The 26,843-nt window shown below is 41.6% G+C and overlaps 1 protein-coding gene across 3 annotated transcripts in view; it reads right to left on the bottom strand.

Annotated features, from left to right (window-relative positions):
• The window catches only part of CNTNAP4 (contactin associated protein family member 4), a 269,217-nt gene that overhangs the window by 138,266 nt on the left and 104,108 nt on the right, over nucleotides 1-26,843 (bottom strand). For all 3 annotated transcript variants that reach the window (XM_066988102.1, XM_066988100.1, XM_066988101.1), the window contains exon 3: nucleotides 22,448-22,641. In XM_066988102.1, the coding sequence (XP_066844203.1) occupies nucleotides 22,448-22,641 (194 nt within the window). The remainder of the gene's footprint in view (nucleotides 1-22,447; nucleotides 22,642-26,843) is intronic.

The following is a 26,843-nucleotide window of genomic DNA, read 5'->3' as shown; positions in this document are numbered from 1 at the left end:
TGCATATTTTTTATTATTTACACTATTTTTTCTATCTATCTATTTATCTATTGCTGCTTTGCAAATGTCAATCACCATACAAATTTTTCTAATCTTACAAATACTGCCAGTACTAGCTCTAATTTCTGCTGGTATTCTTGAAGGCATTTTTAACGCTTTTAGCTTCCCTTATCTACAACACCAGGGGCAATGTGCTGTGTTCCTAAGGCTCACCATCACAAACAGGATTGGAAGGTTCAGAGTAATTCAAAAGATTAGATATTTTTCTAATATCAAATATCTAATTGGATGATTGAAAATGCACTCAAGTGACCTTGCAGAGGGGAATACATAAAGCCTGGAGAGTAGTCATGTAGGAAAACACATATATCATACTTATTACTATTTTTCTTTTGTGTGTTTAACAAGTAGAAAATCTGTGCATAGATAACATGGGTATTTGGTAGACTTAGAGACATCCTACTGGATATGTTTGAGGTCCTTGCATTAGCATAGAGATCAAAGCACAGTGAAGATCAATGCTTAGTGGTAAACTATGCCTGTGTGAACCCTTGATTAACAGGTATAAACAGACAGGTTAATGATCCTCTATCATGGACCAAGCTCAGTGGCGCCTTGTGTCCTGCTTGTGTGCTTCTGCCCAGGTGTGAAAGAAAATAAATGTACTCTGCATTTCAGCAAAAATTTCACCTCTGGTTGTTCCTGCTGCCTCACAAAGCAAAAGCTACTACGATAAGAAGCTTTTTTCCAGTGTTAGACTACCCTCTCAGTAACTAAATTTTTCTTAATATGCAGTCTGAACCTTCCTTCTTTTTCTGCCCTTCACAACAAATTAGAAAAGAAGTGAGAAAAACAGAATGCATAATTAGATGTTTCTTCATATTATGCCATTTTATTAATGGTTTGTTTTTTTCCAAGATGCAAAGTACTTCAGCTGTTGTTGAAGTCATTTACATGAGGCACTACCTTAAGTGCTCATGTTCAAGTTACCAGATTACGTAGAATGGAGGTTTAGAGAGTAATTTAGCTTTATATTGCAGCAAATCTATTTGAAGATAGATAAACTATAGATGTCACAGTATCTGAATAATCATATGCAGGTTTTAAAAAAGAAATATATATTATCATGCTATATGTCTGTTGCGAGTTAAAAAACCTGGGCAGTACTGTGAGGATCTTGTTTTTAATGTCAGCCTCCTGGAAATAACTATGAGTTAGTCACCCAATTATTTTGAATTTATGGCCTCCAATTCCCAAATACCATGTACAAGAAGAGGAGGAAAAAATAAAAATAAAAAAATGTATATATATATATATATATATATATAATTATAATTATAATTAGGAGATTAGAGTCCAGAAGCTGCCCCATGTTAGATAAGGGCCAGTTTCATCTGGCTCCAAAAGTGACCCGACACTGGCTAGAATGGAGCCAATAAGAGATGTTGTTTGCTCCTCTGTGAGAACATATTTAAGAGAGGGGGAAAAAAAAAAAAAGGTGCTGTGCAACAGCACCTGGGAGAAAGAGGAGTGAGAACCAGCCCTGCAGACCTCAAGGTCAATGCAGAAAGAGGGCACTGGGTGCTCCAGGCACTGAAGCAGAAGTTCCCCTGAAGCTTGTGAAAATGCCCATGCTGGAGCAGATGGATCTGGCCTGAAGGAGGCTGCGGCCTACGAAGAGTCTCTGCCAGAGCAGGCCCCAGGTCAGAGTTTCAGCATGCGGAGAGGAGCCCACAGCGTAGCAAGTGATCTACCAGGAGCTGCCACCCATGTGTGACCCATGCCGGAGCAGTGTGCTCCTGACAGATGGACCACCTGGTACGGATCCCTATTTGGAGCAGTTCTTGAAGAGCTGCTGCCTGTGGGAAGCCCACTCAAGATCAGTTCAGGAAGGATGGCATCCTGTGGGAGTGGCCCCACACTGCAGCAGAGGCAGAGAATGACCATGAAGAAAAGGCTGAGATGAAGTGTTATGGACTGACCGCAGCCCCCATTCCCCTGTGCCATTCATGAGAAGGAGGTAGAGGAGCATGGATGGGGGGAAGGTGTTCTTAGTTTGCTCTTAGTTTCTCATCATTCTAGTCTGCTAGTGTTAGGCAATAAATTATTTTAAGCTCCCTATTCTGATCCTGTTTTGCCTGTGACGATAATTGTTGAGTGATCTTCCTGTCCATATCTCAACCTGTGAGCCCTTTTCATCATATTTTTTCCCCCTTTCCCATTGAGGAGGGGTAGTGAGGGAGTGGTTGTGGTGGATCTCCAGCTGGGTAAAACCAGCACAGGGCAAAAAATGATTGAGGATAATGCATATCCGTGTTATTACTATGAAGTCAATTTCTTAAGTGTCAACACCAAAACAAGAATAATTACCCATTCTTTGCACTTGCAATGCAAATGTTTGTGCTGGCTTAGCTGAAGACATACAAACAACAATAGCTAACTGCTATCCATTTTGTTTAATTGTTCCTTATAGTATTACTATATATTTCATAAATATAATATATATATATTGCATATATACTTGTACATATGCATATATGGTTTTGTTGTTTCGTTTTGTTATTTGTTGGATTCAAATAAAATACAGATACAAGAAGACTGAAAGATTACCTAGAAATACTGGGATTCAAAGAGGCTGTGAAAGAATACCAAAATTCACCATTCTAAAAAAAAAAAAAAAAAAAAAAAAAAAAAGCATCTTAGAGGCAATTTGCTTTAATTTTATTTTTGTAATAAAACTTGATACCTGGTTAATTTAATGATTACAGAAATTGTTGCAAATTTTTATTTTCTTAGTTTTAAGAGAGAAATCTATCAGGAGAATAAAGAGAAAAAATACTGTTTTTTTCACCAGATGCTGCTGCAAATCTAAGGAAATTCTCTAGGGAAAGTTCAGATACAATACTATCAGAGCAAAATAAAAAGGTGTGTTTACTAGGTTCCTTTGGGAAATTTTTGAAGAGACTCTATCAAGGTATTTTGACATAATGAAAGACCAACAGATTGTATAGGTAATCTGAAGAGTTTTAATCCCCCAATTGTGGTGCTGTATTTTCCATTATTTGTGGAGGAGGGCTTTTTTGTGAGAGGTGGGAGGAAGACAAATGAGAAGAGTTAAGGAGAAAAGTCAGATATCTAAGTAGAGAAAGATACATGAACTACACACATCATGATACAGGAGGAATGGTAGGATTATTAGGGTAAAAGATGATTTTTCAAACTATTTCAAATTTTAAAAACAAAGAAAAATTACAGTCACTAGTAATAAAAAAAATAGGCATTTCTAATATTCAGATTAATTCTTTACTAAACACTGAAAAAATACATCACAATAATCTTTTTATTAAAGATGTGGACCTAATTATACTTGTTAGCACTGTTAACAAGTGTTAACAATTGCATTTACAACATTTATTTATTTCGTTATGGATCTAAGGGCTTTCCCACTATGGCACCTACAGTTTAACATCTCTCAGAATTGTTCGGCTGATCAACTACCTTGACCATGGAAAGATGACTAAATGAATGACTGGAAGTTAAATATACATATATATTTTATATATATATATACATATACATATTCTATCTATCTATCTATCTATCTTTCTATAAGATTAGAAAACTGGAATATAGCAGCAGAACCAATAGTGTAAACTATGCAAGGTAGTGCAAGATATGTAATAAAATGCAGGCAAAAATAGTACATCACAAAAGGCAACTCTAATGAAAAAAAAAAGTAGTTTAGCTTTTTAAATATCACAATATGTCTAAGAAAGAATTTCAGGAATATAGCAACACAATTAGCTCTAATACTGAAGAGAAATAGATTGGTTTTTCTTTTCAGTTAAAAAAAGTCAAAGCTGGGATTTTTTTTACGTCCAGATTTTTTTTTTTTTTAATGTAGAAACAGAAAATTGATGAATTGATGTGTTTGTAACGATAACATACAAACTGATAGATGTTACTCTGAAAATACGAGTGTACTTACTGTAGTTAGATCTCTTTATGAGTTTGATATCTCAGTCTTTCATGAACAGTACATGGATTAAAGCAATCTAAACTGTGAATATAAGCACAACCAAACATACAAAACATTCACGATGCCTATTCCCCCTCGTCCTGTCACCAGGCACGTGGCAGAATAGACCAACCCCCACCTCTCTACAGCCTCCTTTAAGGTACCTATAGAGAGCGATGAGGTCTCCCCTGAGCCTCCTCTTCTCCAGGCTAAACAATCCCAGCTCCCTCAGCCGCTCCTCATAAGACTTTTTCTCCAGAAACCTCACCAGCTTCGTTGTCCTTCTCTGGACTCTCTTGAGCACCTCGATGTCGTTCTTGTAGTGAGGGGCCTCTGCAAGGCCTTTCCACCCTCATCCGAGTCCACAACTCCTCCAAGTTTGGTGTCGTTGGCAAATTTGCTCAAAACACCAAGTCCTACATCCAAATCATTTATAAAAACATTGAAGAGGACTGGCCCTAAAATGAAGCCTTGGGAGACCCCACTAGTGACCATCTGCCAGCCTGATGTCGCCCCATTAACCACAACCCTTTGAGCCCTGCCCGTCAACCAATTGCTCACCCATCGTATGATGTTTCTGTTTAGCTGTATGCTGGACATTTTGTCCAGTAGGATCCTGTGGGAAACCGTGTCAAAAGCTTTTGATGAAGTCCAAAAAGATCACATCAGCTGCTTTCCCTTGATCAACTAGATGGGTGATCTTATCATAAAAGGAAATCAGTTTTGTTAGGTAGGACTTACCCCTCGTGAACCCTTGTTGGCTGGGACCAATGACTGCATTGTCCCCCAGGTGCACTTCAGTAACTTCAAGGATTATCTTTACCAGGCACTGACATGAGACTGTCAGGCCTGTAATTGCTAGGGTCTTCTTTCTTACCCTTCTTGAAAATCGGTTCAACATTTGCCAGCTTCCAGTCTACTGGGACCTCTCCAGATTCCCAAGATCGTTGAAAAGTAATTGAGAGAGGTCCCGTGATGATGTCAGCCAGCTCTTTAAGCACCCTGGGATGAATCCCATCCGGACTCATGGACTAGTATGGATCCAGGTGGAGCAGAAAATCCCGCACATGTTCAGGGTTGGTTGGGATTTTGTCATTCCCACCGTCATGGTCATCTGGCTCAGGGCACCCTGGGTCCCAAAGCCCATCATCAGTGTTGAAGACCAAGGCGAAGAAGGCATTAAACGTCTCTGCTTGCCTATGTCCTTGTCTGTGAGGAGACCCTCCCCACCTAGGAGCCGACCTATGTTTTCTTTGGATCTCCTTTTTCTGTTCACATATCTAAAAAAAACCTTTTTTATTGTCTCCCACAGTTCTGTCCAGCTTCAACTCTAATTGGGCTTTGGCCTCACAAATTTTCTCCCTACAAACACGAATAGCATCCCTGTATTCCTTCCATGTTGTCTGACCCTGCTTCCAGCAGCCGTCCATTTTCTTTTTTCACCTAGGCTCCACTAGAAGATCCCTGGTCAACCAGACTGGCCTTCTGCCCCACTTGCCTGACTTCTGATATTTTGGAATAGCCTGATCCTGTGCTTTTAGGAGGCAGTGCTTAAAGACTGACCAGCACTGATGGACGCCAATGCCTTCAAAAGCAGTTTCCCAGGGGACCTTGCTGACTAGTTCCCTGAGCAGCCTGAAGTCTGCTTTCCCCATATCAAGGGCTGAAGTTTTGGTGGCAGTTTTCCTTCTGTCACCAGAAATTCTAAACTCAACCACTTCATGGTCACTACGACCGAGACAGCTGCCAATTGCCATGCCTCCCACAAGACCCTCTCTGTTCTCCAGCAACAGATCTAAAAGGGCACTTGTGATTCTGTGATTCTGATAAGGGTAGATGGGAAGGGGAGGTGGGCAAGGGCTCGCCTACCACTCTGAACAAGAACCTGCCTCCATTCCCCCCCTTGGCCTAGGTCCTCTCCTACTGCCTCGTGGGATGAGAGAATTTTTGTCTTCTGCGTAGCAGGAGACATTTGTGCTATGGCAGGCTTGTGAGTCTGTCTCAGAGAGGGTAGAGTACGCCTGCACCAGTCAATTTCTCTCTCTGACTCCCTGATGCTCTTGAGCCTGCTCACCTCCTCCCAAAACTCCGCTACCTGGCTGAGCAGTTCTTCAACCTAGGCACACCTCCCACAGACATACCTCTCACTGCTGCTGTCAGATACTGACAGAAGACTTGGGCACACCCTGCAGCCCAAGACCTGGATGGCTGTGTGTTTCCCCAAGCCCTCTGTCTGAGTAGCCACATCGGTGACTGCGGCTGGAGAGGCCGCAAGAGATGCAGAGGCCATGTTTTTCTGCCTGGTGGATACCATGACCAGGTTCCTCGCAGGCAGGTTACAAGTACCGAAGGGAAAGACCGCAACAAAAGAGCAGCGAAGGGCCCTCCCTGCTTGCCCTGCCTGCGCAAACTGTCGCGCCCCACCCTTCTGACGCACCACACCCTGTTTGCCCGTCCTGGTCACTTGCGCTCCCTAGAGGCTGCTTTTGAACGGCCAAGGAGGGGGCGCTGCTGGCTCCGCCTACTCCTCGTCAGCCTCCCTTGCAAGGGCTGCCGGGTCCTGGTGGCTCCCTCGGCTGCTTCGAGTGGCCTCGATGCCGAAAAAAAAAGCCCTGCCTCTCTTGATCCCCCGCTCCGCTGCAGAATGCGTCTGCCCCAGAGCCGATCGCCTCGGCAAGTGGCTGCAAAATGGCGGTGGCACCCGATTTAAATGGCCCGCCGCTGACGCTGCTGGCTCCACCTACTCCTCGTCAGTCTCCCTCGCGATGGCTGCCAGGTCCTGGCGGCTCCCTCGGCTGCTTCGAGTGGCCTCGATGCCGACAATCCTTTTCTGCTAGATGTACACAGTCCCTCATGAACTAATTCTCTTATAAGGTTTGTGTAATTTCAGAAAGAACTAAATGGAAGTGGTAAGAAACATCTTAGCTCTTTGTATATGGTAACTGGGGGGGGGGGGAGGGGGGGGGTGGAGTTATCACTATCAGTAAAAAAGAAAATTCCAAAATTTCTACTCATGATTGTGAGATAACAGGTTTACATGGGTCTGTAAAATTTGTCCCAGTACTGAACTTTGCAAAACCTGAAGCAGCAAATCAGATGTGTGACTTGAATTTTCTGTGATTTTTTTTTTTTCTCTGAGAAGAACAATCTTGATGTCACTTCTTAATCCTGGCAACACTTCTTGGAAATACCGCTGTGTCCGCATGAGTCCACACTGTTGGAAGAGTTCATTAAGAATAATGTACTTTCAGAAAATAGTCTGTCTTTTAGGAAGGATAGACTGCTTTTATGCACCAACACTGAAGAAACCTACAAAAATGAGAAACTTGTAGTCTGTAGTTAAGCGTCTCTAATTAGGTGGTATTAAACCCTGTCAGGAACCAAAGAAAAGCATGTCTGCTTCTGGATTTTTTTTACCTGGAGCATGGAGACACCATGCCATCAGAAATTCATGCTCAGATTTATTTGAAAACATCCTTAAAATTGTCTGAGGCAGTTGTCTGGCATTGAAAATTGTAGATAAAATGACTCAAATTTGTCACAGGTAGTCTCAGAATAGATAAGAATTTTATAAGGGAACATTAAGTACAGCAGGGATTGGAAGAACAATCTGTATTTTAAAATACAAACAAAAGTCTAAATAATTTGGCCTAAAATACACAATATGCTGTGATCTGGGAAAATAAGCAAGAGGTATCACAGGTTTCCCTGTAGAATTATAGGGACAAACTGATCTAATGATATAAGGTGCAAACAAAATCAAAGGCAGGCCACAAAGAGAAAACAGGATATAAAATAAGTGCAGAACAGTTTCCATCTTGACTGCAAGTAAAGAATAGCTGTTGTTTCACGGTATATCACTTTTATTGTAGAAGTCTCTCAGCTTCTAGCACATCCCTAAGAAATATCTTGAAAAAGTACTCAAGTAAATCAACAAAAATGAACCATAACTCGATAAAAGTGCCTTTTACAGATTTACAATTATTTCCATAACATTTAAATCATTGCCCTCAGTGCAATTGTATTTGTCGAGTCCTACTAATCCATATATTGTAATCATTACTCTTCAATACACCTTACCCAGGATAGTGACAAAAAAAACTATGTCTGAATTGAGATAATTGGGAGAGCAAGAAATGGAAAAGGTATCTTTTCATTTCTAGGTGATGAGTTAGAATTCAGTCTAGCTCAGCAATGACTAAGTATCACTATCTAAATAAAGACTGACTGATAACCTGTGTAAAAGGTTTTGTTGATCTTATTTGAGTAAGTCCCTAATGGACTGGTCCAGCATTCAGTACACCAGAAAGCAGTTTGGCCACTTTAGTGTCTCACCAGCTTTTAACTTGGACTGGAAACTTCAATAAAAGGTCCTTTAATGGAACTGATTCTAGGTTAGGATTGATGAACACTACTGAAGTGCAAGTAGCTTCTCCACTTTGTCTGTGCTGTGTTGCATCAAAGTCAATCAAAAACGAATTGGTCCTTTTGCCAAATACACAGTATATTACAAATATATACAATGATGTTATATAAAAATTTTGGTGATAATACTTCTAAAAATATTATTTTTCAACTAAAAAGGTGAACTTAAAAAACAAGATCTCTTGTAGATCCTAATTTCTATTTTTATCCAAATTATGTATAATGGGAATACATTTTTTTTCAAAGAAAAAGATTTGATATGAAGAAGAATTTCAAGATTTAATAAAACTGATCTTGATTTATAAGAGCTAATAGATAGAAATATATGGTACCCCACAGTATCAGTTATCCCGTACTGTTATAAAAATACTATAATATGTACAGCTTAAATGCTAACATTATCAGAAGATATTTAAGTGGCTCATAAAGCTTTTGAACAGTGGAATGTTGCTTATAGCAAAACTTTTCATATGCCCTTCTCATCTATACTACCTTTCTCTTCTTCTGAATGCGTTCTGAGAATTAAAATGGTTTTACTAAAGAGAACTTTATTGAGGTTCCTTTTTAAATAGCACTCTGTAGGATGGTGTACTTATGCAGTAATTTGGTACTCCTGATATTTTATTATCAGGAATTAAGTCAAATCATTTACAACACCTTCCAAGAAAATAATTGTAACATAAATGTAATTTTTTCCCTCCCCCCTCTTGAATTCTACCTTGCAAGGCATTAAATCTGTTAAAGATGCAGTGAATGGATTTGTAGAAAGTGTTCAGAAGACAAGGTTTGTATCTTCAAGTGCATGAATGTAACCCAGATTAAAATCTATTCTAGTAGTAGATTTCTCTCTCTCTCTCTCTCTCTTAATGGGACAAGACTAAGTCTTTTGATTTCCCTACCAAAGCTAAAATGGTTCTGTAGGAAATGAGAATAAATAATGGCTTTTTAATGAAATAACATAACATTATACACTCAATTTCTGTACACTAATTAATTGAATATGTTTAAAAGAAATAGCAAGATTCAAGAAGTGACCCTAAAAGGCAGACACATTCATCTCACAATCAGAAGTCATACTGGAGCTGATCAGGGCTGACCATGATTAATTCACATAATAACAGATAAATTTCAGTGTTGTTGAAACGGTAGTAATGCATGCAAACCTACTTTTATTTCAATAAAAAAGCCTCTCTATCCACTGTTTTATTGTTTTTGTTATTGTTTGTTTGTTTGCTTGTTTACTTTATGGCATCATTCATAAAAATGAAAAATGTATTCAAGTGATTTGGAAGGCTACTAGGCTTCCCAGCATGACAGCAATTTCTGTGCAGGAATGACTCCCCAGAAATCCATATCTGACAGTCAAGCACATGTGGACACTGCAGTGGCAGGCAGAACAGAAACAGGTGCTTGCTATTGGGTGTAAGAGCCAAAATAAAGTTTTTGTTAATTATATGCACTTATAGCTTAATGGAACATTAACTATGATATATTCACAATGTATGAACAAAGGTCAGAATTTCTCAATGTGGCTGAAATTCTCTTTTTTTCTTCTACATCTTCTACTTCTCAACTGGTTGAGAAAATTCCTCTCTGGTTAAGGTTACTTGTTCTTTGTTGATTTGACTTTACATTAAATGTAAATAATGTATAAAGTTATTTTTTGTAAATTTGACTTTTTTTTTTTTTTCAAATACATCACATATGGTCAACAGCAAGTTAGCCGTGTGCTTTGGCAGACAAATGAGTCAACCATATCCTGGGGTGCTTTAAGCATGACATTGCTAGTCAGTTGAGGGTAGTGATTGTCCCGCTCTGCTCTGTGCTGTTTTGGCTCCACAAAACTGTGTGCACTTTTGGGCACTGCAATATCAGAAGGACATACAACTATTAGAGAGCATCCAAAGGAGGGCTTCAAAATGGTGAATGGTCTGGAGGGCAAGACGAATGCGGAGCAGCTGAGGTCGCTGCATTGGTTCAGCCTGCAGGAGACTGAGAGGCCTTGTGGCGGCCTACAGCTTCTTCATGAGGGGAGCAGAGGGGGTGGTGCTGAGCTCTGCTCTCTGGAGACTGCAACAAAACCCAAGGGAATGGCATGAGCCTGTGACAGGGTAGGGTCTGTCTGGAGGTGAGGAAAAAATTCTTCAATGACAGGGGGCTTGGGCACTGAAACAGGTCTCCCAGTGAAGTGGTCAGGGCAGCAAGCCTGCTGAAGTTCACAAAAAGTCTCGGCAATGTTCTCACACATGTGCTTTTGATTTTGGGGGCTCCTGAGTGGAGCCAGAAGCTGGACTCAAGGATTCGTGGGGGTCCCTTCCAGCTGGGGACATTCTAGCATTCGATGAAAACTCCCAGTCACAGACATCCATTGCGTGTCCATGCAGTGGGACAAGCTGGAACACACTGCGACCATTTCTGGCTGTCCTGCATCTGCCAGACCAAGAGGCCATTTTGGAGGGAATGGCCTGGGCACCAACCTCTTCAAAAAGCCCAACAGGCACAAAGCCTGTGACTGACCAGGCCCTGGCCACCCCAGCGCCATGAAGACACCGGGCAGGAGACGCAGGGCCCCAGTGAACCCTGTATTGGAGCTGTGACCCCAGGCAGCTGCCGGGGCAGACAGGACTGTGACATCACCCAGCAATGGGATGTGACCTCATGGCCCTCGCTGCTCATATTGGGGTGCCAGCAGAGTCTGTCCCAAGCCTGGCTCGTGCCTGGAGTCCTGCTGAAAGTGTGCGCGAGGCTTGGAGTGTTGAGCAAGGATTTGGTGGGGCTGTGCTGTGGGGTCACTGGCAGCTGCTCTCTGTGCCTGTCCCCACAGCCAGTGCCTGTGTTTCCCCGGCCCTGCCTGGCTCAGGCAGTCGGGGCCCCGTGGGGCACGCTTGAAGCAGCACAGGTGAGCTGTGTGGGGAAACGTGCCCCAGGGCAGCCCACAGGGGGCATGGTATGGCCCAGCCATGGGACTGGGGCCAGAGGGTTTCCTACTGAGGGGCCAGGGCACTGCCACTGCTCATCCTGGCACAGCCAATGATCCTGGCCTCTCTCCTTCTTGCAGCATGCACCTGTCACAGCGTCACCTGTTTGCACCTGTCACAGCGGCGCCAGTGAGGGGAAGCAGCTTCCCAGCCTGCTGCAGCAAGACAACTCCATGGCCAGTGAGGCTGATATGACCTGCCCTGTGTGCCAGGGGACACCAAAGGATCCCAGCTATATCAGCCCCTGTCTGCACCAGTTCTGCTTTGGCTGCATCATGCGCTCGGCCAAGAGAAGTGCCAACTGCCACCTCTGCAGGCAGGACATCACCTCCATCTGCTACTCCATCTGGTCAGAAGATGACTTTCTGGAGGTCCAAGTTATCTGCTGAGCAGAGCCCCAAGATGATAGCCACCAAGATGAGCAGGAGGCTGCTGAGCTGGTGCCCCAGACTGCAGTGAGTGGCCTCATGCCCAAGGAATGGGCAGCCCTCTTCAGGGACTACCCAGATGTCCTCGGTCCGCTACAGCCCTGGGTGCACCAGCAAGCTAGGGAGTTGTTCGTGGCTGCCTGTTGGGACCAGGATGTACTGGAGGCCAACATCATTGCTTGCTTGTGCCACTGTGGGCTGGCTGAGGAGGCCTTGGTCCAGGGGCTGCAACCATTCCTGCAGGGCGAGACAGTGAGCTTTGTGCACCAGCTCATTGATGGAACCGTGGAGATGTGTAGTGACGAGTTCCTTGAAGAGCTTGGGCTCCTGGAACCCCCTTCTGCCAGCCAGCACCAGAACGGCCCTGAGGTGGACTTTGAGGGCTCTCACAATGCCAGGGAGCCAGAAGAAATCCCTGCAACCACCCTCAGCCCTGCTGCCTCCCCCCGGGAGACTCCTTTCCCCAGCCTGCTCTCCTCCAGCAGCCCAGAGACTTCTGATATTGAGGAGCTCCCCAGCATCTCCAGTGCTGCCCTGCGTGGGGGTGCTGGCCACCTGCCCACCGCACCCATCCCCAGGGAGCAGGAGAAGTCCTTCACAGAGCCTGGACAAGCAGCTGCAGAAGATGCTGTGGTGCAGGGCTTGCAGCCGCAGGCCCTCTCCTGGCCAGGGCAGGGACAGCTCACATGGGGGGCCCCGGTGCGTCCCAAAGAGAAGGGCTGACAGGAACCCAGGCTCTCTCCAGCCCTGCAAGAGACAGCCCCCCCCATCCCTGCCCCCCCCCCCCCCCCCCAGCACCTTTAGCAGGACATGTTTCTTTTCCAGTAAACAAAATATAAGTGGTGCCACTCCACAGACAGTGTCTTAGTATTCTTCATAGAGTCACAGAATCATAGAATCATACAACCATAGAATCATACAATCATAGAATCATATAATCATACAACTGTAGAGTGGCTCCTGTTGGAAGGGACGTTAAAGGTCATCTAGTTCCAATCTCCCTACCATGGCCAGGGATGCCACCCACTAGATCTGGTTGCCCATGGCCTCACCAAACAATGTCTTGAGCACCTGCAGGAATGGGGCATCCACAGTCTTTTGGGCAACCTCTTCCAGTGCCTCACCACCCCCTGAGTGAAGAATTTCCTCCTAACCTCTACTGTAAATCTCCTCTCATTTAGTTTAAAACCATCCCCTGTTTTCATGTCATTAACAACAGTTTAGCCCTCCTCTGGACCCGTTCTTACAGACCCGCATCCTTCTTGTGCTGGGGAAACCAGGCCTCTTGGACACAGTACTCCAAATGAGGCCTCCAAGAGCAGAGTAGAGGGGTGCAATCACCTCCTTCACCCTGCTGCCCGTGCACCTCAGTCTGACCAGCGGGTGCTTGCTCAGCCATGCAGTTGTCTGCCCTCCCTACTTGCTTTCTTATATATGGAGATATAGAGTTCTTGTGCTCTAAGGAAAACATCTTTAAAGAGTTGCCAGATCTGCTCAGCTCCTTTGTCCATAAGGACAGTGTTCCAGGGGATATCATCCACTAGGTCTTTAAATAGCTTGAAGTTCACTCTTTGGAAGTTCAGGGTCCTGACTTTGCTCTTCATCAGGCCCTGTAGTGGGCTTACATGGCAAAGTTTGGGTAGTGGGGGGCCGTAGGGATGGCTTCTGTGAGAAGAATCCAGAAGCTGCCTTATGTTAGATGGGGCCTGCTGCTGGCCAGAGCCAAGCCAGTAAGTGATGTTGTTTGTGCCTCTGTGAGAGCATATCTAAGAAACAAAACAAACAAAAAAACACACTGGTGGGTAGCAGCAGCTGGGAGAGAGAGGAGTGAAAAACAGCCTTGCAGATACCAAGGTCAGTGAAGAAGGAGGGGTAGGAGGTGCTCCAGGCATGGAGCAGAAGTTCCCCTGTGACATGTGTAGAGGACCATGGTGACTCAGGTTGTCCCCCTGCAGGCTGTGGTGTACCATGGTGGAGCAGATTTCCATGCTGCAAACCATGGAGGAGCCCATGGTGAAGCAGGTCCATCTGCCCTGAAGGAGGCTGCGGCCAGTGGAGAACCCCTGCTGGAGCAGATTCCAGGCCAGACCTGTAGCCTGCAGAGAGAAGACCATGCAGGAGCAGCTGATCTGGCGGATCTGGCAGGAGCTGCTGGCAGATCTGGCAGGAGCTGCTGCTGTCTGGGGGGGATCCAGGCTGGAGCAGTTTGCTCCTGGTGGATGGACCCCGTGGTAAGAATCCATAAATAAATAAATAATATAAATAAATAAATAATATAAATAAATAAATAAGTAGCTTCAATAGCATACACATAAAGATACACATTCGTAGGTCAAACACATTTATATTTACAATAAAATTAAAGAAAATCTAAAATTGATTTGCATTAATCCCGTTTCAAGATTAAACTAATCCGTCTCAAAGGGAGAGATTTTTAGGCATTTTATAATTAAGAACAACTATTTCACTTGGAAATTATATGCAGAACAGAATTGTACCAACTTTTAAAAAACTGTTAATATTGATCCTACTAATTGCAGCCTGAGAACTCAAACCTTAACATAAGTTTCAAGAACAACGCAGAAAATACTGAGAGAATTAAAAAAAAAGAAAAAAAGAAAAAAAAAAGGAGAGAGAGAAGAAGAAGAAGAAGAAGAAAAAGGCTGATAATTATGTCAGAGCAGAAAGAAATAAAAATCACAGAATCATAGAGTTGAATCATAGAATCCCCGAGTTGGAAGGGACCCATAAGGGTCATCGAGTCCAACTCCTGGCTCCACACAGGTCTAACCAAAAATTCAGACCACATGACTAATTGCACAGCCCAAACACTTCTTAAGCTCTGACAGATTTGGTGCAGTGACTACTTCCCTGGGGAGCCTGTTCCAGTGTGCGACAAGCCTCTCAGTGAAGAACCTCTCACTAATGTCTAGCCTGAACCTCCCCTGTGGCAGGTTGACACCATTCCTGTGGGTCCTACCACTGGTCACTAAAGAGAATAGATAGGTGCCTGCCCCTCCACTCCCCCTCATGAGTAAGCTGTAGACCACAAGGAGGTCTCCCCTCAGCCTCCTCTTTTCCAGGCTGAACAGGCCAAGTGATCTCAACTGCTGCTCATACGTCTTCCCCTCCAGGCCCTTCACCATCTTAGTAGCCCTCCTCTGGACACTCTCCAACACTTTCATGTCCTTTTTGTACTGTGTTGCCCAGGACTGCACACAGTACTGGAAGTGAGGCCGCACCAGTGCAGAGTAGAGCGGGACAATCTTCCCTTGACCGACTAGCAATGTCATGCTTGATGCACCCCAGGATACAGTTGGCCCTCCTGGATGCGAGGGCACACTGCTGGCTCATATTCAACTTGCTATCAGCCACAACCCCCAGATCCCTGTCTGTGGGGCTGCTCTCCAGCATCTCATCCCCCAGTCTGTACGTATAGTTAGGGTTGCCCCGTCCCACGTGCAGGATCCGGCACTTGCTCTTGTTAAACTTCATGCAGTTGGTGATCGCCCAGCTCTCCAATCTGTCCAGATCTCTCTGCAAGGCCTTTCCACCCTCATCCGAGTCCACAACTCCTCCAAGTTTGGTGTCGTTGGCAAATTTTCTCAAAACACCTTCGAGTCCTACATCTAAATCGTTTACAAAAACATTGAAGAGGACTGGCCCTAAAATGGAGACTTTGGAGACCCCACTAGTGACCATCTGCCAGCCTGATGTGGCCCAATTTACCACAACCCTTTGAGCCCTGCCTGTCAACCAATTGCTCACCCATGGTATGATGTTTCTGTTTAGCTGTATGCTGGATATTTTGTCCAGTAGGTTCCACAGGAAACTGTCAAAAGTTTTACTGAAATCCAAAAAGATCACATCAGCTGCTTTCCCTTGATCAACTAGATGGGTGATCTTATCATAAAAGGAAATCAAGTTAGTCAAACAGGACCTACCCCTCGTGAACCCATGTTGGCTGGGACCAATGACTGCATTGTCCCCCAGGTGCACTTCAGTAACTTCAAGGATTATCTTTACCAGGCACTGACATGAGACTGACAGGCCTGTAATTGCTAGGGTCTTCTTTCTTACCCTTCTTGAAAATCGGTTCAACATTTGCCAGCTTCCAGTCTACTGGGACCTCTCCAGATTCCCAAGATCGTTGAAAAGTAATTGAGAGAGGTCCCGTGATGATGTCAGCCAGCTCTTTAAGCACCCTGGGATGAATCCCATCCGGACTCATGGACTTGTATGGATCCAGGTGGAGCAGAAAATCCCGCACATGTTCAGGGTTGGTTGGAAGTTTATCATTCCCACCGTCACAGTCGTCCAGCTCAGGGCACCCTGGGTCCCGAAGCCCATCATCAGTGTTGAAGACGGAGTCAAAGAGGGCATTAAATGTCTCTGCTTTGCCTATGTCCTTGTCTGTGAGGTGACCTTCCCCAACAAGTAGCGGACCTATATTTTCTTTGGTTCTCCTTTTTCTGTTCACGTATTAAAAAACAAAAACAAACAAACAAAACAACTTTTTATTGTCTCCCACAGTTCTGTCCAGCTTCAACTCTAATTGGGCTTTGGCCTCACAAATTTTCTCCCTACAAACACGAATAGCATCCCTGTATTCCTTCCATGTTGTCTGACCCTCCTTCCAGCAGCTGTACATTTTCTTTTTCTGCCTAAGCTTCAGAAGAAGATCCCTGGTCATCCAGGCTGGCCTTTTGCCCTGCCTGCTTGGCTTCTGATGTTTTGGAATTGCCTGATCCTGTGCTTTTGGAGGCAGTGCTTAAAGACTGACCAGCACAGTGCTTAAGGACTGACCAGCTTAAAGACTGACCAGCACAAGAAGCAGTTTCCCAGGGGACCTTGCTAACTAGTTCCCTGAGCAGCCTGAAGTCTGCTCTCCCCATATCCAGGGCTGAAGTTTTGGTGGCAGTTTTCCTTCTGTCACCAAAAATTTTAAACTCAACCGCTTCATGGTCACTATGACCAAGACGGCCACCGATTGACATGTCTCCCACAAGACCCTCTCTATTCTCCAGCAACAGGTCTAGGAGGGCACCTTTCCTAGTTGGCTCCCTTAGCACCTGCACAAAGAAGTTATCATTGAGGTGTTTTAGGAACCTCCTGGACCTGCTCTTGTTGGCCATGTGGTAATCCCAGTTGACATCTAGCAAGTTGAAGTCCCCCGTAAGGAGAAGGGCAGTTGATCTTGAGGTATCTCTTAGTTCCTCAGAGAATAATTCATTGGTGTCATCATCCTGGCCGGGTGGTCTGTAATGGACTCCCACAATGACATCCCCTTTATTTGTTCATCCCCTAATCCTTACCCAGAGTCTCTCAACTTTGCCATCGCCAACTTGAAGTACCACATAGTCTAGCCCCTCCTTCACGTACATCACCACCCCCCCACCTCACCTGCCCTGCCTGTCCCTCCTGAGGAGCCTGTAACCATCTTTTGTGACACACCATTCACAGGACTCATCCCACCACGTTTCGCATATGCTGATGATATCATAGCTGTGGGACTGGGCCAAGACTTCTAGCTCATCCATTTTATTCCTCATACTGCTTGCATTTGTGTAGAAGCACTTCAAATGCACCTTATTGTATGCAGCACCTTGTGGAGCAGACCAAAGGACCTCACTAGCACACAGTCCCTCTGATTCTAGAGTGCCATCCCTTAGTTTATCACCATCAGGCCTGGTTTTATCCCTTTCCCCCTTCGACTCTAGTTTTAAGCCCTATCTATCAGCCCCACTAACGCCTAGGCAAAAATCCTTTCACCCCTCTGAGAGAGGTGCATCCCATCTGGTGCCAGCAACCCCGGTGTCATGTAGACCTTCCCGTGATTAACAAACTTAAAGTTCTGCTGGTGGCACCAGTCTCGAAGCCATGTTTTGATGAGTTGAGTCTGCCTGTCAGCATTGATCCCTCCTATCAGAAAGACAGAGGCAAACACAGCCTGTGCCTCTGATCCTTTAACTAGTTGCCCCAAAGCCCTAAAGTCCCTTTTGATCACTCTGGGACTTCTCCTTGTTACTTTATCATTACCAGTCTGAAAAAAACAGTAGTGGGTAGTACTCCGTGAGCCATACCAGGCAAGTGACTTTCCTGGCAATGTCTCTTACGCATCCCACAGGGAGGCAGCAGACTTCCCTGTGGGTTGGGTCCGGATGACATTCCAGGGCCCTCTGTCCCTTTCAGAAGGGAGTCCCCCATGAGGATAACCCTTCTTTCTTTCTTGATAGAAGATGTAGTGATGCAGCGGGTAGATTGCCTTGCCTTAGACACCCCTTCCAACTGGGATGGGCTTTCATCTACGTCGTTGTTTTGACTGTCATGTTCTAGAGTCTCATACCTGTTATATAAGGGTAGATGGGAAGGTGAGGTGGGCAGGGACAGGGCTCGCCTACCACCCGGAGCAGAAACCTGCTTCCATTCCCCCCTTGGCCTAAGTCCTCTCCTACTGCCTGGTGGGATGGGAGGACTTTTAACTTCTGTGTAGCGTCTGCCTGGTGGGATAGAAGAACCTTTATTAATTGTGTTGTGGCAGGCTTATGAGTCTGTCTCAGGGAGGGTAGAGTATGCTTCCACCAGTCAATTTCCCTCTCCGACTCCCTGATGCTCCTTAACCTACTCACTTCCTCCTGAAGCTCCACCACCAGGCTGAGCAATTCTTCAACCTGGGCACACCTCTCACAGGCATATCTCTCGCTGCTGCTGTCAGACACCAACAGAAGAGTCAGGCACACCCTGCAGCCCAAGACCTGGATGGCTGCGTGTTTCCCCGAGATCTCTGTCTGGGTAGCCACAACAGTGACTGTGGCTGGAGAGGCCACAAGAGATGCAGAGGCCATGTTTTTCTGCCTGGTGGATACCATGGCTGGGCTCTTCACGAGCAGATTACAACCACTGTTGGGAAAGACCATTGGAAAACAGTGGTGAGGTCTCCCTCCCCACTTAACCAGCCTGTGTGAATTGCTACTCACACTGCCACGCCATGCCCTGACTGACGCACCATGCCCTGTTTGCCCATCCTGATCACTTGCACTCCCTAGGGACCGCCTTTGTATGGCCAGAGAGGGAACACTGCTGGCTCTGCCCACACCTCATCAGCCTTCCTCGTGAGGGCTGCCAAAATGGGTATGCAGAGATTTTTGTCAAAGAAAACTACTGTTACAATAGTTAATCGATAATGAGAAGATACCTAGTAACTGTAATGGTGTTTGAGAGAGGGAGTTAGGAGAATATAATAATTTACTAACTTTTAGAGAATTTACTAACTTTTTAGAAAAGGGGGGACTGAGAGAGGGAGTTAGGGGAATCTTATCAAGTAGAGATAGAGTGCTGACGGCATGAAACTAGGATCCTACTTAGTGTCTTTACTAACTATGGTGCTTGTGCAAATTAATTAAAGCAAGAAGCCTTGGGCCCCTTTACCAAAGTCAGTCTCTTAATAAGAGTGTGAGCCTATCTTAAGAAACTGGTAGAAACTGGTCCTGCGGATGGACAAGATCCAAGAAGCAACTGAATCTGCGCAGAGACAAGAGGTCATCTAGCAGTGACAAGGAAGAGTCATCAATCTTCATCCCCACGACCCCCGAAGACCACCACCAGAATACACTGCGCAAGTGCAGATGGGAGAAGTTTATGGAAATGACTCCTTGGAACTAATTTTAGTATGAAGTGGGGACAGGTTATGAATATGTATAGGTGTATTGTGGCATATGCAACTCTTTGCTGCATATAACCATGGCAAGTTGCCGCGTCAGGTGCGCACGACTTCGGTGGGACTACCCTCTGTGCTGCCCAGCGCTGAATAAACATACCTACTTTACAATCTTACTGATTGTGGAGTCCGTTTTCCGCAAGTCAGTGTTAGTCTTTCAAAAGTATCTTTAGTACTTAACACTGAAGGCCAAATGGCTTCTATATCATGAAAGACAAACTCCTTACAGGTGTAAGATAGCAAGTAAGGCATACATCAGTAAACTGTAAATGAGGAGACTGAGACCAAGATACATTACATGGGTAAAGAACAGGGTTGCCACAACTCATTTAAAATAATTTCCTATTAAGCAAAGAATTAAAGACACCATATTTAGCAGCCAAAGAGGTGAGAGGGGTTCATCTCACTCAGCTTCAGAATATTTAAATTTAAATGAGAACAAACTGATAATGAATCATTTTGTAGTCGGTGGGAGGAAAAACAAAATACTTATATTGGACATGATTCAATTCAAACATTTTTAGGGTGACCATTCTTTCAACTGAACACTCTAAAAAGGTTTAGACTACTAGATCATTTGCAGATGTTTTGATAGTCTTTTTTGCTTCTCAGTTATAAAAATCTTACAGTGAGTGAAAAATTGCAAGAGAAAGGTTTATGAAATAACCACATGGCAGAATAAGACAATAGAGGACTTTCATCCACAAGTACCATTACAGTTACATGTCTCAGTGATGACAGGAGCTCCAGAACCACAAAGATAAGCCAAAAAAATGACAAAGAAAGTTTAAAATTAACTTTTGGAAAGAAAAAAGTAGGGAGCTATGAAATTGTACAAAAAAATTTGTAACATTTCTACTCAGTTTTAGAAAGATTGGGTACAAAATATAAATCTTTGTAGGCATTGAAGGATTCTGAAGTATTTATAGCATCATGGAACCCTCAAAACTGGACATCTCCTGTATTTCTAATGCACAATATCAGTCAAAAAAGGGGAAAAAAATACCTCTACTAAGAAATCTTGCAATAGGCCAATGGCTCAATTAATAATAATAATAATAATAATAATAATAATAATAATAATAATAATAATAATAAATAATAATAAAAAAACATAATATGTATTATAAAATGTGGGATGCTCTTGTCTGAAATGAACTTGGACACTTCATTTAAGAAGAGTTAATGTAAACAGATAATAGTCAAAGAAAATCTATAAAGGAAATAGAGATTTAAGAGTTTAATTCCATAGACAATTGTCTATGTTTTGGTTTAGAAAGGAGGAAATGTATTCCCTAAAAGCAGATTTCCTAAATAAAGATACATAAAATAAAATAAATAAAATAAAATAAAATAAAATAAAATAAAATAAATAAATAAAATAAAATAAAATAAAATAAAATAAAATAAAATAAAATAAAATAAAATAAAATAAAATAAAATAAATAAAAAATCAATAGAGTATCCCTGAAATTGATGGTTTACATCCTTAAATTATGCATCACTGCCTGCCAGCCGTATCTCCAATCTGCATTGCAAACATAAACACAATATATTTTTTATTAAGTTTCAGAGCATGGAATGGCCTTACTTTTCCCCTCCTGCAGATTTAAAAAAGTCCTGACATAATCAGGATAAATACTGCATCAGTATTTAACAATTCAGGGAATTTTTTTACTGGTGGCAATATACAAGAAATAACTATCTGCATCAGTAGATATGTTCAGTAACAATAAGGGATTTCAAAAATGCCCTCACTGAAGAGATCAAACATTTCCACCTCTCAGATTTGTTTTATCAGCCTGTCTGAAGATGGGCAAGGACAATGTTGTAGCAGCGTATGCTCATTTAACATTTGGAAGATTGTTTTTCTTTTCTCACTCCCCACAGCCATATGGATTAGAAACTCATTTATTTCTCTTTGTTATGAAAACACAAGCCGAAGCAGAAGTATGAAGCAAATTCAAAAGGAAGTATAATTATGCAGCAAGTAAGCAACTGCATAATCTCATTATACCATAGATGGGGTTTAACAATAAAAGTGTTAAGAACATTTAGAATTGAAAGTCAACAAAATTAAAATTCATAAAATGAAATACATTTTAACATAAAGTTTAACTGCAGCAAGAAACAGCTGAAGCCTAAAGCCTAGTACAATTCAAAAATGAATCAGATCTCTTCTGTATGGTTAGAAGAATAGAAGTAACTTGACAGGTTAAAATCAGAGAACAGAGATACAAAGATTATTTCTGTAGTCCAGACTGATAATCACTGAGGATCAAGGAAAGAGATAACTGTGGTCTAAATTATCATTTAATCTGGTTTGGACATTATCTGTCTGGCATTGAGAATCCTCCAGTCTCAGTAAGTTTCACGTGAATAGAACATGACGAGAATAGCAAGATATATTATTAACTACAAAGCTAAATGGGCTGCAATTTCAAATCAAGATCAGAATCCAGACTTTGTATTAGAGGACCAAAATTGAATCTACATGAAATGGTTCTTGCTGTATCTCTTAATATTTTTTTTTCAATTTAAAAAATAAATAAATAAATAAAAAGTTTGATACCGTGGGATTAATACTTTGGGAAAATAAATTTATCATGCATAGCAAGACAAAAGAGATTTTGCAGTCTTCAGAATACATCCCCAAGATGTTAATAGAGTAATGGTAAATCTAGCTTTTTGACGTTTGTTTGCTTTTCAATGCCCCTTATCTTGTCAAAAGCTAGAATAATTTGGATATCTAATTATTTAACCATTTTAATTGTGGTTCTTTATATTCCACTGCTTTGCTTGATATACATCTGCAATAAGGTATAGCATGAGTACTTTTAGTCTTCCTGAGAAATGTAGTTCTTATTATTAAGGAACATACCCAAGTGCTTTCTTCTTGACGATACTGCTTCCAGTTTCGTCCACTGTCACTGAACATCAGAAGGTAGCTTGTTACCCAGTCGGAGCTCCCATAACCACCTTGAGTAGCAACAGCAGTTATCTCAGCTCTTTCACCAAGATCAATCTGAAGCCATTGATATTTATTGGACACAAGTGGAGACCAACCACCAGCACCTTAAAACGAATGAAAAAGAACAGAAGGAAGTTAACACACTGATATATATTTATATAAATGAATTCAAGATATACCATCACCCAAATTGTTCAGATACTGTGTAGCACCTATTAAAAAAATTGTTGTATAGACTAAGGTTACGATACAATGTAACCATCATGAACTTTTTTACTTTTTTTTGGTCTAAAATTAATTTTGTAATAAATCATCAAACTAATTCTTATTCTATTAAACCAAGCTCTTAAAATAATAATAAAAAAACTCTGAATTTTATTTATTATTTTTATTTATTTTTATTTTATTAGACACCACAATTTTATTTTCCATGGACTGTCTGAGCTCCTAAAGTCCCTTCTAACCTGAATGATTCTGTGCGATAGTTCCACAAGACTTGGATATACAGATTTGTGTATGAAGAAATAAAGCACAGTTAGATGATGAATTTACATTTGCCTCTTAAAGTGACTAGCAAATTTGTATGAAAAACAGTAAGACCGTATGAGGTCTACACATGCAGTTCTAACCAAGAGACAAACTGGCTTGTGAAGATAAAATGTAACCTAAAATACACAGCTACATAAAATTCCTAAACCATTCTAAATAATCAGAAAGACATATAGAAAATAATAATAATAATAATACAGGACATCAGTTCAGTTTTCTCTTGTCTTCCTTAGTTTGCCTTTATTTAATCAAATAAGGCTACTAAGTCCTCTGTAAAGTCAGCCAAAAAAAAAAAAAAAAAGGACCGATCACAAAAAATGTTATAAGAGTAAATGTTTTTAAATGAATATACTTTGCATTTTTTTGCAAGCACATATATGTTTAGCATCTTGTGGGTTTTATTAGAGGATAAGGTGACAAAAAATGCTAAAAGATTCATTTTGTACACACACTCTTGGATCTAATGCAGACTCACCCTCAGATATTCTTGAAATATACAGAAAATACAGAAGAAGCAATACAACTGGTTTCCACAACGATCAATAAACACTATATTATTCGGAACATTTTTATGCTTGTATGGAGTTATGCTTAACATTTTGTAAATAAAACATCACATATGGCTTAATTTTCCTCAAAGGTCTTGAGTCAAGTTTTCAATATTACTTCCGTAAGGAAAAAGAAATAAAAGTATACTCAGGCATTGACAATATTTAACAATAAAATGGTTGGAATTCACAAGCCACAAAAAGTGAGGTTCATTCTTCAGATAAAGGAAAATGGAAATAGTTTTAAAAATACATAAACCTCCATATATGTAAAAATCCTTTTTTTTTCTTTTTTTTTCCAGATATTTCTGCACTAAAAACAAACAAACAAACAAAAAAACCACACACACCCCCAAAAAAATTACCAACCAACCAAAAAAAATAAAAAAATAAACCACCCGTAACAGATACCCATAAGTGAAGTTTACAGGCTTTTGAGCTTTTTTCACTTTTTTTTTTTTTATTGTTTCTGCTCTTAATCTAAATTCAGATTTTGAACTTCATGCAAATAGTGTGAGATATTTTGCATTAAGTCCTTTGCCTGTTATTCATTCCTCCCTAAGACTAAGCATCAGATGCAGTATATACCTATGTCCTCTATAGTATACACACAATTTTTCTGTGATTATTTCATGAACCAGCTGTTTTTCATGGAAACCATAGCTAAGTGGAGATTCAAGTTTTGATTTCAATATAATTAGTGATATATTTATTTAGCAAACTAAGTGAAAAACAGCTACAGTTAGTCTCACTAGTGACTTGAAGACCACCATTGTATCTCACCAATGTCCTTTCCCCAATACATTTAAAATACTTTTTGAAATGATGATAGGAAAACAATTTTGAAGGAATATGAGTGTAACTCAAATAACAATGTTCGTATGTGTAAATTGAAGAAATGGGCAGGAATTGAAAGTTTCTGAAAGATTCTGAAGATTCTGTAAAAACTCAGACACCTCTAATAGTGAGTTCTGACACAAGTTACATTTTCCCTTAAGTGAACATATAACTGATGGCATCAAACCGTTGAAATACAGTCACATGTCTGATGATGGCGATCAAGAAGCAAAGAGAGAAATTACATAAGACCAGTATTCAGTGAAAATGAGAACAATATAAAGGTAGTATTCCGCACCTGAAGCACAGACAAATGCATAGATTTTGTCACATTAGTCTGTTTTCAATTAGAATGTGTGTGTGGTAGCATGTGGAAGGTGATAAGTAATTTAAATTGAATTTCCTCCTTTGCATACTTTATTTCCCAAAATCTGCAAATGAGGAAAAATTATATAAAAACAGATTTAGAAGAGTCTGCTGTTAACTATTTTTATGGGAATTAACCAAATAATTATTTATTACATTAACAACAGTGTATAACTCAGAAAACCCAGTGAAAACAAACACACTTCCTAATGCAGGCAAAGACAAGATCATTTATATTCACCTATATTTTCTGTAATGTAAAGGGCATCACTAGGTAGAAAAGTATTTATTTCTTTAAAATAAAATATTTGACATTTGTTCCATGTTTATTTTCAATCTTCTGTGCTGTAATAATCCATTCCTCTCTGAGAAGGATCTATTCTGTCAGTACTTTAAGGTCTGTCTGGAAATTCTTCACAGTCAACAGCAACATAAGTTTATAGGGGCATTTACAGATGGCAGTAAAACAATTTGCCACTTCCAATTTCAAAGAAATAAAAAATAAAGATTTCAGATGTACTATATTTTGCACAGAGAGCTAATTAATATTTTTGATTTTCTCACAAAAGTAGAGATAGCCTCCCACAACAAATAGCTCTGAAAAATATATTTTAAAATATTTTAGTAGTCTTCAATGACACCATGTAAATCCCCTGTTTACAAGGCTAGCTGTTGGTCACCCATTCAGTAGCTCTTGATTTCTGTGTTTTCCATGGTTTTGTTCTTAGTGATCTTTCTAGAACAGTATCTGGGCTCTGAAAGTACTAATAAGCATCAATGGCCCTGCTCAGCCTTGCCCTTTGCCTTGCCCATGGCATAGGACCACATCTGAGATCAAACAGCCCTCCTTAACACTGTCAGACTCCTCCAATGTTTTTTGCTTAATTTCTGGCGTGAAAGAACCTCATAAAATTACTCATCACCAAATTACTTACATTATACCTTATATCACTAAAATTACTAATATATTTGTTACAGCAAAACCAAGGCTGCAAAACAGAGCCTGCCAGAAGTTTGATCTCTGCAAGAAGTACCACTGAGGTCATCAATATTTCTGAAGCAGTGCCCTCTGAGAAATCTGTCCCATTTAGCTTCTCCCCTGAATGCAGGCTCATGCAAAACTGTCATATTAAACTATTCTGAAAGATTATACTGAATTTAGGACAATCTCTAAACTATCTAGAAAAATCCCTCATCTTCCTTTCAGGTAAATTCAGTTCTTCATGAAAATGTCTTCTTTCCTACTTAGAAGTTTCCAACTCATATTGGTACCTTGAAGATTCCATTTGCACCATACCCATCTTTGCACAACCCTCCCCCTCTACCCCTCCCCACCCTCCCATGTCCTGTCTCCTTCCACTTTCAGTGGTAGGGCTTTCTCATTGTTTAGACGAATATAGCATACAACTGAACTGGGAAGGTTTCTGCCTTGCAAGGAGAATATCAGGGCAGCATGTGGGGCCAAGCTGCTTGGTCTCTCGGTTGGAGAGGGCACCTTGATAATATTTCTCCCCCCCTGACAATGACAGCCAAGTCCATGCCGTCTTGCACTGTGGAAATCAAACAAGTGATAAAGCAATTCACATTTTCTGTAGCTTGTTCTAAGTTACATATGAGGGCAAGGAGCTGCAGTGAGGTTGGGCTGAAGTGCCAAAATATATGTATCTTCAGAGCCATTAAACCAGACAGAAAATTAGTTGTATTATGAAAGATATATAAAATGGCACATAAATGTGAATACAAAGGGAACTATGTTAAATTTATTTGGCCCATAATAATTTTTAAATGCTAACATGTCTCATCAATCCATAAAAAATTCATAAAACTTAGAAAAAAATATATATACATATAGTATTTTTAATAGAAAACTGGAATTGATTGAAATAATTCCGTTAAAAAAAAATCCATTAGAGCCACTAAAAGACATTTTTCTTCAAACAAACAAACAAACAAACAAACAAACAAACAAAACAACAATAACAAAACAACCCTTTAGTTTTCTATCA

The sequence above is a fragment of the Anser cygnoides genome, chromosome Z, assembly GCF_040182565.1.
Source record: "Anser cygnoides isolate HZ-2024a breed goose chromosome Z, Taihu_goose_T2T_genome, whole genome shotgun sequence".
Lineage (NCBI taxonomy): Eukaryota > Metazoa > Chordata > Aves > Anseriformes > Anatidae > Anser > Anser cygnoides.
The sequence above is the reverse complement of the archived record's forward strand: the minus strand, read 5'-3'. Positions and strand labels throughout refer to the sequence as shown.